Source organism: Leptonychotes weddellii, chromosome 2 (genome assembly GCF_054177405.1).
Source record: "Leptonychotes weddellii isolate Sample4059 chromosome 2, ASM5417740v2, whole genome shotgun sequence".
In the NCBI taxonomy this organism is placed as follows: Eukaryota; Metazoa; Chordata; class Mammalia; order Carnivora; family Phocidae; genus Leptonychotes; species Leptonychotes weddellii.
The window spans coordinates 43,050,512-43,065,492 of record NC_138370.1 but is presented as its reverse complement, the minus strand read 5'-3'; the positions used below and the strand labels follow the sequence as shown (position 1 = coordinate 43,065,492).

At 41.9% G+C, this 14,981-nt stretch overlaps 1 protein-coding gene across 2 annotated transcripts in view; it reads right to left on the bottom strand.

Annotated features, from left to right (window-relative positions):
* Positions 1–14,981, bottom strand: part of MSRA (methionine sulfoxide reductase A) — a 263,039-nt gene that overhangs the window by 100,532 nt on the left and 147,526 nt on the right. Inside the window, exon 2 of one of the 2 annotated variants that reach the window (XM_081810683.1) lies at positions 7,947–8,015. The exons of the other annotated variant lie outside the window; for it this stretch is intronic. Within the exon in view, the coding sequence (XP_081666809.1) occupies positions 7,947–8,015 (69 nt within the window). The remainder of the gene's footprint in view (positions 1–7,946; positions 8,016–14,981) is intronic. 2 annotated transcript variants of the gene reach the window in all.

The window sequence follows — 14,981 nt, the reverse complement described above, 5'->3', positions numbered from 1 at the left end:
CCACGTGAAATAAGCTAGTCACAAAAGGATAAATATTGAATGATTCCACTTACTGGAGCTATCTAGAGTAGTGAAACTCAGAGAGAAGGAAAGTAGAATAGGGATTGCTGGGGGCTGGCTGGAGGCAGAATGGAGAATTATTATCTAAGCGATACAGAATTTCAGTTGGAAAAGATGAAAAAGTCTAGGAGATGGATGTGGTGATGGTTGCACAACAGTGACTATTCTTAATGCCACTAAACCATACACTTAAAAATGGTTAAAATGGCAAATTTTTATTATGTATATTCTATCACAAGTTTTAAAAACTGAAACCAACCATACGACTAACTGATCTTCACAATGCTACTAGAAAATATAGAGCCAAATGTGTGGCCAACTTTTAAAATTATATTATGACGTGCACTATTTGTATATTTCATTTCTCATATTTTTCTTTGGTCTAACATTTACCTAATTCTAATGTATGCTATTTTGCCAGGTCTTGTATCCATTTTAATTTTCCTTTATTTTATTTTTTAACAAGGCCCAAGGTAAATGGTTGGGAGGAGTAAGAGCAAGAGAGAATATTCCGCTTTATATTATCTGCAACATGGGGTTCAGTATTTTTCTTAAAAATGCTAGTTGAGTTAAATCCAATAATTACCTCTAGTTTTTGTCATTCTCCGTATCTACACTTCTCTTCTAAAGAAGCTAATTCACAGAGAAGCAGTAGATATATAATTGTTTCTCTTGCACATCCTATTGAGCATTTTTTCTCTGTAGAGATTTAAGAAATTACCGCCATATTTGTAAAATAAAATTATATAAATCTTCATTTTCAAAACTTTTAAAAAAGTTGGTCAATTGGATAGTCACTGTATACTAGTGATAACAGTGAAATAATTAGCCACAACTGATCAACTCAATAGTTGAGGCCAAAAGAGAAATCCTGGCACTTTTTGAGAGCTCTGTATTGATTCACAAGGAAGCAACCAGTCTCATTTAGACGCATGATGAGAAAGGCCTAATAGAAAGTTTAACAAGAGCTGGTCGGTACTGGGCCAACATTAGATTAGTTCTCCACTAATGCAATCGGTTATCCTTCAAAATCCCTGAGTCACAGGACTCATCAGGTATTATGCAGGAGAGATTATAGATTAAATGGAACTAACTAATGTTGCAGTCAATTGCCTGGGGCCTGGATCCACAGAGTGCTCTGACTGGGGAGCCCAGGTGGCCCCCAGGGGAGCACCTCACCAGCTATGGGGGGGGGGAGGGCTTATTTTCTGGTTCTTACATGCATTCTAAATGGTTGAGGTTGGTGGATACATGATTATCAAACATTATTGGATTTGGATTTACTCTTTTCTACAATCAGTTCAGTTCCATTCTCTAAGCACAGAAATCCCCACCCACACTCCAGCTTCCATCTTCTAAATATATCCCCCCCTCCACCCTCCCCACCCCAGGATACCCTCTCAGACTCCACACCTGTGCTCTTCTGGACCAGACCCGGTGGACTGCACCATTCTAAGCAATGCCATACAATCCAAATGGGATTTTCAGCTAGGTCTCTTCACCCTTCCCTATATTATCTGACCTCTCCATGCTCAAAAAGAAAATATAAATTGAGACCATCACGCACATGAAAAAGACATATAAAATAAAATATATCGTAAAATATGTCCCTAAATGCCCAATTATTGTCCCTCAAAGGTGCTTCAGATTATGTGGGAGGAAGGCCTATTTTTGTTTCCCCAAGTGCCTCATCACTTAAGAAGTTTGCACCAGTTAGCGGCCTGCTGTTCTAACAGTCTTGTGAATTTAGATTGTTTAGTTAATTATAAACACATTTCAAAGTCATTCTTTCTGGCCTTTTTCCTAGAATGAGTGACTGCCACTCCACAGCTCACAGAATGGTCTTCAATGGTTTTCAGTCAAGGTTCAGAGAGAAATATGCCACACCGAGATTTGATTATTTACCAACATAATGTTGGATTCGAGCCAATGAGACACCAATATATTTTCCCTTGAAGTCTGACATATTGCCTGCTGCTTTCAATGCTGTTTTCTTGGCTAGCAGACAAAATAACTGTGGCTGTTTCAAAATTCACCTCCAGTTGAAGTCGGGGGGGGGGGGAATGTCTTATGATTGGTTCATCTTACAGACACCGATCTCATTCTCCTTTGGGGTGCTGAAGGTGAGGCCCCTGGACTGGGGTGCATCTGTGGGCCTGTGCCAGCCACGGGCCCCTGCTCCGGAATCAGCCCTTCCACACACCTATTTGAGAAACAGTCTGGTGAATTCTTGGCACCCCGGCTATAAACAGAGATTTGTAACAAGGTCATCGGCACATTTTCGTGATGTCTTGGATTGTCTTTTGCTCCCTCTCATTTGAGAAGCCTTAAGAGAACCTGACAAAGAAAACATGTTTCGCAAGGGTTTGAGATCACAGAGACATTGCTGTCAGGCTATTGGGAGCCTAAAAACCCACCCTAAGAATTCATGGAGACCCTTCTGCTGTTGTCACTGGTATCAATTCCTGTATGTTAAGATTCTTCGCTGCAGAACCTTACCTTGCAGCAAACAGCTTTGGTGTGGGTTTCTAAATGATAGGATCAAAGGGTTTCTTGTTAGAAGTAATTCTTTCAAAAAGGTTTAACATTCTTAAATAAAGCAAATGTTCACTAAGAAGAAAGGCTCTTAAAGGCTATTTAGTCCATTTCTCAATTGGTTAGGAATGACCACTCTATCATTTAAATACTTCTAGTGATGGAATGCTCATTCACCCTATATCACTGCACACCAGTACTACAATATTAAAATTGCAAGGGGCACCTGGGTGGCTCAGTCGTTAAGCGTCTGCCTTCAGCTCAGGTCATGATCCCAGGGTCCTGGGATCGAGCCCTACATCAGGCTCCCTCCTCTGCAGGAAGCCTACTTCTCACTCTCCCACTCCCCCTGCTTGTGTTCCCTCTCTCGCTGTCTCTCTCTCTCTGTCAAATAAAATCTTTAAAAAAAAAAAAAAAATTGCAAGGGCATAATCAGATCAATAATCCATCTCTTACTAAAGAGCTATGAGCCAAGTTTTATAAATTTGAATTAACTTTTAATTTCAAGTCATTCAGAAAGAATATAACAATATTTATTGAGGAAAATCTTGGAAGTTAGTAGAGCTACTGGTGTTGATACTATATTATATATAATGTAAGTCTAGTCTACCACATTGTAATTTTTTTCATTTGTTTACTTCATTTAATGTATCTATGTTCACTATTTTTTTTAAAGATTTTATTTATTTATTTGACAGAGATAGAGAGAGGGAGAGCATAAGCAAGGGGAGTGGCAGGCAGAGGGAGAGGGAGAAGCAGACTCCCCGCTGAGGAAGGAGCCCGACGTGGGGCTCGATCCCAGGACCCAGGGATCATGACCTGAGCCGAAGGCAGCCGCTTAACTGACTGAGCCACCCAGGCGCCCCTATGTTCATTATTTTTTAATTTCAACTTTACTCAATGTGTATTTATTACTCTTGGCACAATAGTTTATAATATACACTCTTATTATAGGGTAACATTATATCCCAGTTGCCTGAAATCCTTCCAGTTTGTACCTCATTGTTTTAACATAATTTTTAACAGCACCCTTTCACTCTCAAAAGCATCCTACTTTGGATGATAAATTTTATGGTAAAGCACTGTATTTTGAAGTTTTTAAAAACTGTATTTCTTTTTTTTTAAGATTTTATTTATTTATTTGTCAGAGAGAGAGCACAAGCAGGGAGAGTGGCAGGCAGAGGGAGAAGCAGGCTCCCCAATGAGCAAGGAGCCCAATGAAGGACTCGATCCCAGGACCCTGGGATCATGACCTGAGCTGAGGGCAGATGCTTAACCAACCAAGCCACCCAGGCATCCCAAAAACTGTATTTCATTTATTTAAAAAACTGTACTAAAAATCTTCCCAAATTCACAAATCTTCCCTACACCCAACTTCTCTGTATTTTCCTCAATTTTTTTTATTTTATTTTTTTTTGAAAAAAAAATTTTATTTTATTTTGAAATGAGAAATCTTCTTGACTATGGAGTATTTTTAATAAGATGAAAAAAGTTGTTTGGGTTTAAAAACAACCACCACAGGGTGCCTGGGTGGCTCAGTCATTAAGCATCTGCCTTCAGCTCAGGTCATGATCTCAGGGTCCTGGGATCGAGCCCCACATCAGGCTCCCTGCTCCAAGGGAAGCCTGCTTCTCCCTCTCCCACTCCCACTGCTGTGTTCCCTCTCTCGCTGTCTCTTTCTCTCTGTGTCAAATAAATAAATAAAATCTTTAAAAAAAAAAAAAAAAACAACCACCACAGAGAGGCTGGAGCCTGTGCTCTCTGCGTGGATGGAGTGGCTCACTGCCAAGGGGATGTCATTTTCATTAAGTTACTGAGAGCCGGAGAGAACCTTTCCAAGTCAGGCACAGCATGCTGGCAAATGTAATGTGGATGTCCTCATGCCTGAGAAAGCATTACCACCACTTGACCAGACTTCTTTCATCTTTGGGTGCCTCAGTTTCTCTGTCTCTAACAGAGCACAATAATGCCCACTTCACAGGGCTGTTGTGGGATTAAAGGGATGATAGCCATAGGGCACTCTCAGCCACCAGGAACAAAGACATTAAGTAATTGCAAAATGTTTGGTTCTGCTCCTCCAGCTTGTGGAAAAAGGGCTCCCACTGACCTGAAAGAGAGCATCATACACAGACGAGGAGAAGCCCACTGGGTGAGCAGAGCCTATTACCTTCATCATCATTGTCCTAAAGTGCAGAGGACAGAAAGAGCAACAAAGAAGCTTAGGAACTGTGGCCACACAAAAACAAGACAAGGACTAACAAATGGGCCACGAAAGAAAATCTGAAAAAATGAACATCTTAGCTTAAAAATAATCTGTGAAGATTATATACCAGAAATGAAGGAACCACCTATCTATTCTTTGGTTACTTGATAGAATGACGCACTCATGTGTTTTTCACAGTGGAGTGTGCCCTGTCCTCACACTCCACTTCCTTACATTATCCACTGTCAATGCCTAATGGCAGTTCAATGACCACTTTAGAAGTGGATTAAATTTAAAAGTTCCTATGTAGACAGCATTCTGCAAAGTACATTCAAATGACTAACCAATAGATAATAAAATTGAAACTGGTAATACTATTTGGTCATAAGACATTAAGACTTAGAAGGCTGAAGAATAAGTTGGGACAAGCAGAACATGCCATTGGTGCTTTGGTGAACTCAAAGTCAAGCAGGTGTAAGACATTCTCCTGTACATTAATTTATGCTACTAACATCAAATGGGTAAAAACAATAAATAGTGGGAGATGTCATTCCAATAGTATTTTCCCAGCAAAAGCTGTATCTCAAGAGTCCTTCAGAGCACTCTGGGAATACATAGAAATTCACAAATCAGTTTGCTAAATTGACTTGGCTGGAAAGCATGCTTTCGTGCATGGATCCAGCCAAAAGGCATTTCTGCATCTACCAGACTTGCCCCATGGCTCCTTCAACCAGGGCTAAGAGTCAGGTGACATCATAAAAAGACTGTGGGCTTCAGGGTCAGTTAGACCTGGATTCAAATTCTCCCTCCACCATATCACTGGCTGAGTGGCTTCGGGTAAGTCACAGGAGCTCTCTGAGAAGAGGATTACATGCTCCTACCAGCCTCTCGAGGGGCCAGGAGGATTAGATGTCCAACATACGTCAAAGAGCCAAGCGCTATATGCTTGGTTTAACCTTTTCAGTCGAGCTATAAACAACCTGGAATGAGAAAAGGCCACCCCCAAAACCATCTGCTGCCTCTCTCCACTGCAGGCCAGGAGGACAATATAAAATGAGACCAGTTTTTAAAACATTAATATAAAATTCTGGCACATACTTAACCCAAATAGGGGCCTTAATTTAAGCGTGTGTAAGAGCCAAACCGCAGTTCTCATAATGTAAAAATTCTTAGATGTCCAAAGATATTCTATTTTTAAGATCAGTGTAACTCTGCACTTGTAGAAATTGTACACAATCCTCCTCTTTTAAAAGCCACACACCTTGGCCATTCATAGTGGGTTTCCAGGGGACTGCCTGCCACCAGATGAGCGTTAGGTCTTGAATATATGAGATGCCGAAGCAAAGGGAACAGGTCTCAGAGCACTCTGTCAGCCCTCTGGTTCTACAGGTGACAAAACCAAAGCTTGGAGAGAGGAACGTGCTAGTCCAAAGCCAAACGATGAAGGCCATGGGTTAGGACTTTTAGGAAAGCCACTATAAACCAAAACCGTGACAAATAATAACAATAATCTCATCACGGAGCTTTATTCACTGATATTTCCGATTCTCTGGCATCATTGCCTGCCTGGTGCTCAGTCTGTCCTTTGGGAAGGAAGCTTTCCTCCAATAGCACAACAGAGGGAAACCTGCTAAGATGGGGCAGTCTCATTTTATATTTCCCAACAAGAGAGGGAACTGAGTTTCTAACATGTCTGGGGATGAAAAATCTGAAAGACAAAAAAAAAAAAAAAGAATCATCAAAGTAACCCTTTGAGGACCAATGTGACATCTGCTGTCCCCTGGGAACAGTCCTAAACCCACAATGCCAGTAAAACGGCATCATTGAACGTAAGTCCTCAGAGGAGAGTTAACAAATCAAATATTTTGCACACATTTTTAGATTGTCCATTATGCTTTTTGCTACAAAAATCAAATTCTCCATTTACATTTCTGAGCATAATAATTTCTAACCACTGATCACTGTATTTTAAAAGGTGATAGCCCATACAGAGCAAGATTTACAAACACCTAGGCAGAATTAGCTCCCTGTTTCATAACTCTGCAACTGTTAATCATCATTGATTACTAATTCTGGTTCCATCTCTGTGAATAAATTAATGCTTTATCCTGAATAGGCTAATTTAGAGATGGGTCATCCTGAGGCTAATTTCCATCTCAAAGACACCTCCATGCTTAAAGCAGTTTTACATCAAAAGCCCTTGTAGGAGACCATCATCAAGATCAGGGTAGAAAGGAAGCTAGAGGATGGCATAAAGTCAGGGGGATTTCAGGGTTTTAGAATGGGACAGATCATAAAACCCTTCTAAAGGCTGAGGGGAAGGATCCAGAAGATACGAGAAAATGAAAATCCAGAGGACAGAGAGATTGATGAAGGATGGGCCCTGGGGGCCCCAGGGCCTTGCTAGAGGCAAGGGGGGAGAGGGGGGCTAAAAGGAAGAGGAAGTCGGAAGAAAAGGGAAAGAGGAGGGGAAGGGAGAGAGAAGGGGTAGAAGGCAGGCAAAGAAAGTGCCAGGTGTAGAGACATTTTGAAGGAAGTTTAGGTGACATTAAATATGGAGGTCAGGAGCCATGAATTAAAAAGGACCTTGTCACCGAAAGGTTTGGAATCTAACAGAAAAGTTCTGCTCAACCACATAATTGTATATTGTAAATATATGCTCAGAGATTAAATTTTATTCTGTTTAAGACATTTTAACTGATTTTTTTCTAAGGGATATGCTGAATTCATAATGGAAGAGAAAGATTATTCAATTAGATTGATTTTTGTGGAATAATAACTCAAAACTCCTTGAACCCCAGTCTTTGACAAAATTACATATCCGTGTGGAGGGGGGGAACCCTTCTAGGGAAGAAAAACTCAAACTGTAAATTATCAGGTTAATTCACAGTGTGGACGAAAGAAATAGCAAATACACAGTTTGATATTTGGTTTGCAAAGTGAGAAAAGAAAGCATATTAAATTCTATAGAATAAGCTTTTCTGATCCCAGAAATACTAAGAACTCGATAGGTTTTTTTGGCTCCAATGACTTGTAAATATCTAGAAGAGCCCAGATTTTGAAGCCCTGAGGACACTTGCTAAAACTCAGAAATTTGGCACTAGTCTTTGCACGCAATTTGGGTTTTCTTTCAGAGTTGATATCTTACCAAATACAGCCATCTGTGTTCCCTCTGGGAAAGGTTCAACTGTTCTATTGCCATTGACATGATGTTTGGCTAGAAAAAAAAAAAAAAGAGGGAGAGAAGGAAAGAAAGAAATACAAGTTAAGTGTAAAGTTCCACACACATACTAACACATGTCATTAAATGTGTCAGAGTCTATTTCTCATTTTTAGTTAAAAATGGCACCAAAGCTTACCCTTTTAAGAGAGTTTCAATTATTTTGTTTTTAATCTCAGTAACTGAAGAGCCTCGAGATGGTCTAGTTCAAGCGCATGGTTTTACAAATGAGGGTGCCAAGGCTTGAGCTTGTGCAGAGCCGTATGGCTGGTGGGGGCAGAGCCAGCCCAGCCCCAAAGCTCCTGACTCCTGGCCAGAGGGGCCCCACAGCACCAGGCCAGCCCCTGAAGAAGAAGGGAAACTTGGGGTTCCAGGGTGAACTGGGGAGGCTTCCTCTGAAGACTCCTGATGATCAGAATATTGACCCCATCAATGAAGTGAGCCACAAGGACAGCAGGGTAACACTGGGGCCAATTTTTCAAAAAACAGAATAGCAGAACACATCATTTCACTACAATTCAAGTACTATTTCCAGGAACCACAGACACTTGCCTTCTTAAATACCAGATGGATATTCCAGGGTTTCTTCCTACTCTTCATCCACCCTGGTTCCCTCCACCAACACCCTTCCCACCCTGGACATATTAAGGACTTGGAAATAAAAGGTGACCAGATTATGGTTTTCCAGCATTACCTTGTTCGCATAATCCCTCAAACTGCAGTCAGATAGAGCATAGCTGAGTATGATCCATCTAGGAGTACTTGAATAATATCCTTAGCAATTCTTGAATATAAGCATTTATGTTGAAAATACATAAGCATGGCTAAAAAACCTTGACGCTGCATCAGACAGTACATATATTTTGATTTCCTGGGTCCCATTCGATTTATGGAGCACTGGCAAAGGCCTCAGCACGACAGTCAGGCTGTCTGGGGGCTGGTGAGAGGATGACACAGCTCCTGCCCTCATGGAAAGTACAATTACCTTCAAGAGGTAAAAATGTCAAACTTTACCAGAAAGCTTACAATTATGTGCCAAGTCCTGGAATGGGGATGAAAGGTACTGCCAAGAGTTCACAGCAGAGGAAGAGCAAGCTGGGAAGTGAGAGCCTGGAGGAAGTGCTACCAGCACAGAGTCTTCAAGGAGAGGCAGGGTTTGGAAAGACAGAGAGTGAGGTAGCAACTTGAATGAGAGCCACAAGTCTGATGTGACCAAGGCATCATCCGGGGCCAGAATAGAGTCTAGCCTGGGCATAGCAGAGGCGATACGTTGAGAAGCAGTGGCCATGAAGGACAGATTGGTAGGCACGGACCAGGTCGTGGAAAGTCTTAAGAACCCCACCCAAACCCAGAGGAATCCCAGGCAGCCTCTCCAGCACACTGCAAGTCTTTTAGAATCTGAAGGCTTATGAGGCTCAGTCAAGTTTAGACACCCTCTTCAGGATACCATCAATTCAGAGGCTCTCACTGGTTCTTCAGTGATGTGGGCACTAACCTAGGAACAGAAAACCTGGAGGAAGGGAAGAGAACAGCCCAGGTCCCAGGTGGCCATAGGACCTTGTCAAGCACTCATTAATAGGGTTAGAACCATTGGTTGCTGAATCCAAAGAAACATCATGAGGCTTGACGTGGAGGTCACAGTTCTGTTCTACAGTCAGCACCCCACAACCCCTGCCTGTGGTTCTAAAAATGTTTGTCTTTACACATATCAAGAGTTGTAAATCCATTCAATCTTTGACCCACTAATCCCACTCAGAGAATTCAAACTAAGGAATAATGCAAGAGGGGAAAAAAAAAGGTGATACATATAACAGTATTTATTACTTATAATAATGAAATTTTAAAACCAATTGAATATCCAAAAGTATTAATGTTGCTTAGAAAATTATAATTCATGATTTATCAAAAGCATGTACTATTATACAACATATTTTAAATAGAGCATTTGAAAGATATATAAAAATGTGAAAAAATATTTGGGATAATGGTAAGTGAAACAATCCTATTACAACACCGGATGTAGATTATAATGACAACTAATTAAAATATGAATGCTTATAGGAAAAGAGAAATGTTTCTCTGGGAGAGAAACATACAAAAAGGAAAACAACTAGGGAGATTATGCAAGATATTTACCTTTATTAATTTCCTTTGGCATTGTTAGATTCTTATTTTCTAAATGAAAATATGTTTGTTCAGATTTTTCAGAATCAACAAAATTATGGATTAAGAAATTTTTTCCCACAGTACTTGATTTCCCAGGACAATCCATCAAGGCTTATTTATAGCCCAGCCGAAACACTACACATTTACCATGAAAAGTGTAGCCTATTTGACACCTCCTCTCAGACAGCTCAAAAGATGACCTTCCACTCCAAACATGGCCCTCTACCAGCATCCCCACCTCTGGGAACAGGACTGTTGTCCTATCCTTTCTAGGCATCCTTGCCCATTCTTGAGCCCTCACAACCCACACCTAATCTATCACCAAATCTAGCTAGTTTTACCTTCCAGACATCCAAATCCCTCCACTTCTTCCCTTCACCATCAAATCATTGTGGCCTCTATTGTGGCTTCTTTGCCTGGACTCCTATAAATGCCTCTAGGTCATCTATGTCCCCTCTCCAATTCACTCTTCCCAGTGCAGTCACAATTACCTTTCAAAAAGAAAGACAAACTCATTGTATGACACAAACTCCCCAATTTCCTCCCCCACCTTCTATGGCTTCCCACTGCTCTTAGGCTAAAGTCAAAACTCTAATGTGGCTTTCAAGGACCCATGTGGTCTGACCACCTCTGTCCCTCATTCCCTCTACTACCATTGCTTTCTTGGAACCAATGACCTTCTACAGTGCCCACCAGAGCTGCACCTTACACTTAGTCATTACCTGGACAAGCAGACTATAAGCACAGGGAGGGCAGGGCTTGTAGTTCCTTTGGGTCACCATTTTGATAATTCTAGCCCAAAGAGGGATAATGCATAGGTGTTCAATAAATAGCTGTTAAATTAATGACAGAAGACATAAACAGTACTAAAAAGTCTCTCTTCAGCCATTATGAAAGATATATTATTTGATACACTAAAGACATCTCTCTCTTTATATGTACATGTGTCCCTGACGCAAAACAATCACTGAAAATGGCCATTCAAAAGTAGTTTCCCCAGCCAGGTGGCCCAGAGACCAAGGAACTCCTCTCTGTTCCTCTCCATAAATGCCTGCCCCTCTTCCCGTCCAATTCACCTCTCGTCTGAGAAGGTGGCAATGCCAGAGGGGAAGGAAAGACCAGAAATGCTACCTGAACTGGAGAGGAAGGAGGAAGTTCACATGCACTCTTTCCTCAGTGCTAAGGTTCCCCTGGACCCTGTCTTATATTTTATTCTAGAGCCCGAGGCCCAAGGATAACAGGATCTATAAACTTGATTTTGCATTTTCTTCTGAACTGCAGCTGAGTCAGCTCCTGGACAGTAAAGACAGAGCATTAGCCAAGAAGAGATAGCACAGTGTCGGCTGCTAAGGACATGGGCCATAGAGCAAGACTGCCTTGACTTTGAACCTCAGCTCTCCCACCTCCTAGCTATAGGAATGTGGCTTAGTCATTTAACTTCTTTGTGCCTCAGTTTCTTCATTTGTACGAGTTTCTTCATTTGTACCTACCTTGTGGGCTGCTTTAAGAATTAAATTAGTTAATGCATGTAAAGCACTTAGAACAGTACCTGGGGCATAGCAAACACCTCTTAACTGCTAGACTAGAGTTATCCTCTGTGTGTGAACTTTATTTTTCACAACAAGATCTGAGTCAGGAATGACAAGTACATGACACATGATATACCTCTCCTCCACTTCCATGCTCATGGCAGACACCACTAATCAACCACAGCATACTTTCTTGGTTCCCTAATGGGACCACAAAATCTTTTCTCAACCTAGCACCCTACAGAGTCTCTTACTATTTAGATATACATGCATATGTGGCAAAACTGTTTTGTCATTCCTGGTCTAAGTGAATAAAACAGAAAGATGGACAAGAAAAGAAGCCATTTTCCTTCTCGTTTCTACATGATAAATTGCAATTTAAAAAAAAAAAAAAAGATCCTTTGAAAACCCCCAAAACTCTATATATAACTTTAGGGATAAAACAGGGGGAAATCTAAGTGCTCCTTTCCATTTCATGATGCAAGAACGGTGAGTTCTTAAAAACCAAGCGATGGCAGTTCTACTCCTAGAAACCAAGGCTTAGCTTCGGAGGGCACTTTCCTATTGAAACTCTGCTGAGGCAAGTATTTGGGAGCCAAAGAACCAGAGATCCTTTAAACACATTAGGTCGGTCATTAAGATTTGGGGGGGGAGGGGTGGGCTCATTTGGGAACCTAATGAGCATTTATAAATTTTTTTTTCAAAATTGGTGGCACATGTCACCCCAGAAACAATCAAACTGACTAAACAGAAAAGTCGTTCATTGATTGGATACTAACTATTGATTACCAGCAGAGCATGAAATGGAGACAGGAGAGGGTAACTGACAGGGACATCTGTTGCTCAGCCACAGCAGGGTGAATGCCTCCAATCTGGCTGGACGGGGAGCTATCCCTGCCCCCACTCCTCGGGGGCACGTTCCAAAGCCACATGCTCCAGGAGGACAACCTCTGCTGATGGCCATGACGTGTCCTCAGTCAAGGGTATATGAGGACAAGGAATAGATTTTCATTTATCTTAAAAGCCCAGTGCTTGTGGAGCAGCGAGGTTAATTAGTGCAAGATTGGGTCAAAGTCAACTATCAGAGAGATGTTGAAGGGGATTCGGGGGACATGTTTAAAAGCTTTAGAAGATGATACGGACACTGTTTTTTTTTTTCTTTTGTATTGTGAATATCTAATGCACTTCAAACTTTATGACTGTTTTCTTCCTTGAAAATAATGCAATGAAACTGTTCAATAATATAACTGCAACAATACAAATTCAGACATAAACCGACCAGTGATTAGCTCCATGTCCTGTGTTCAAACAGAGAAAGAGCTAAAACTCATATCTTCTGGGTGAGGGGAGAGAGGAGTGATGAGACAGGTAAATGGCAGGGAAATGAGGGACTGGAGGGTGGGCCCGCAAACTCTCACTATTCTCCTGTAGGGCCAATCTCCTCCAGTCTAGGTGACTATGCCAACACTACCAAATTCGAGACTCCAGGAACTGTGTTGTTGCTAACCTGGGAGTCTTGCTCAGCTACTAGACCCAGAACCATCCCAGGACTGGAACAGCCTTGTGTCAGACTAAAGCCTCAGAGCTACGGGTCAGTTAACAGTGCAAGCTCCTCCCAGTCACGCTTTTAACCCTGCAAAAACTCAACCCATAGTTCTCAAGTGTTATTATCAATTATTCATGCTGCTACAAACCTTACTGGTGGTGATTACCTTCAGTCTGGGGCTGGAGTAAAAGTACCTTTATTTCATTCATATGGCAAAAAAATCTGTCAAAAATCTGTCAAGCCCCAAAACAAAATATGGTCTCACATTCCCTCTCATTGTCTGTTTTTTCATGGCTCTTTTTTTTTTTTTAATTTATTTATTTGAGAGAGAAAGAGAGAGAGCACATGAAAGGGGGAGGGTCAGAGGGAGAAGCAGACTCCCTGCTGAGCAGGGAGCCCGATGTGGGACTCGATCCTGGGACTCCAGGATCATGACCTGAGCCGAAGGCAGTCGCTTAACCAACTAAGCCACCCAGGCGCCCCCATGGCTCTTTCTCCAGGCCGCAAATTCCTGGGGTCTCAAGGTACAAGTCAGACTGGAACTAAGCAGGGTTCATATTTGACCCCCAAGCCCTAGCTTTGGACCAGCCTCTCCTGTCTCCAGCAGAGGGGCCCTGGATCATACTGACCAAGCATTCTGGGCCCTGGTCCTGCCAAGATGCCCTCTATAGCATTTTCAGGATGATTTGATGACTGTGAGCATGGATTTGTAAAGAAAGAGGAGTCAGAGTCCTGAGGATGTACCTGTCACCCAGTCCCTGAAATATGGGACAGGTGCACTAGGAAAAGAGAGGTAATGATGCTTCTAGTCACCTATGCCCAGAGGTACTGTGGGTCTATATTGTTCCTATACACTGTGGTCCTTTACATAATTTGCTATAATTTTTGGCTGTGGTATTTTAAGGTGAAAGTCAACCTAGAGTGTGTTTTGCCCCCAGCAGTGTACTCTGAATGTGAGGAGGGAAAGACTGGGAAGTTACATGGCAGTGGGCAAGTTGCTGGGACACTGCTCAGCCTGAGGGCCACCCTCTGCTCTCCACCCAGCCTGCATCCAAAGAAGTCCGAGTCCTTCTTACTGACTGGTGAGGTGCGTGCTAGAGGCAGATGGAATTTGTGGCCAAGAGAGGCTAGCAAGGAGTCCCCGGTAAAGGCAATGGTGGAAATGAGACAAAAGTCCCCAACTGCTGTGGGCAAAGAGGGGGACTTTCCTCTCAAATCTCAAGGAGGAGGGTAAGGCCAGCCCTCACTGTCTTCCTCACGTGGTGACCAACACTATATATAAGTGGGAGCTGTCTTAAAAACAAAAGATAAGCTACACAAAAAGCAGAAGAAATCAGATGGAACAATTTAAGATTGTAGCTCTAAGAAAAAAATTCATGTATCATTCAGGATTTTACCCTCATGCCCTGACCGCTGTCCCTCCCATTAAATCCCATCCACCAGCACCCTTCGCCCTTCTCCCTTGGCTCCATGTGCAGCAAACCTAAGCTGCATGTTGATGATATGATACTTTATGTGGAAAACCGAAAAGACTCCACCCCAAAACTGCTAGAACTCATACAGGAATCCAGTAAAGTGGCAGGATATAAAATCAATGCACAGAAATCAGTGGCATTCCTATACACCAACAAGACAGAAGAAAGAGAAATTAAGAAGTCGATCCCATTTACAATTGCACCCAAAACCGTAAGATACCTGGGAATAAATCTAACCAAAGAGGCA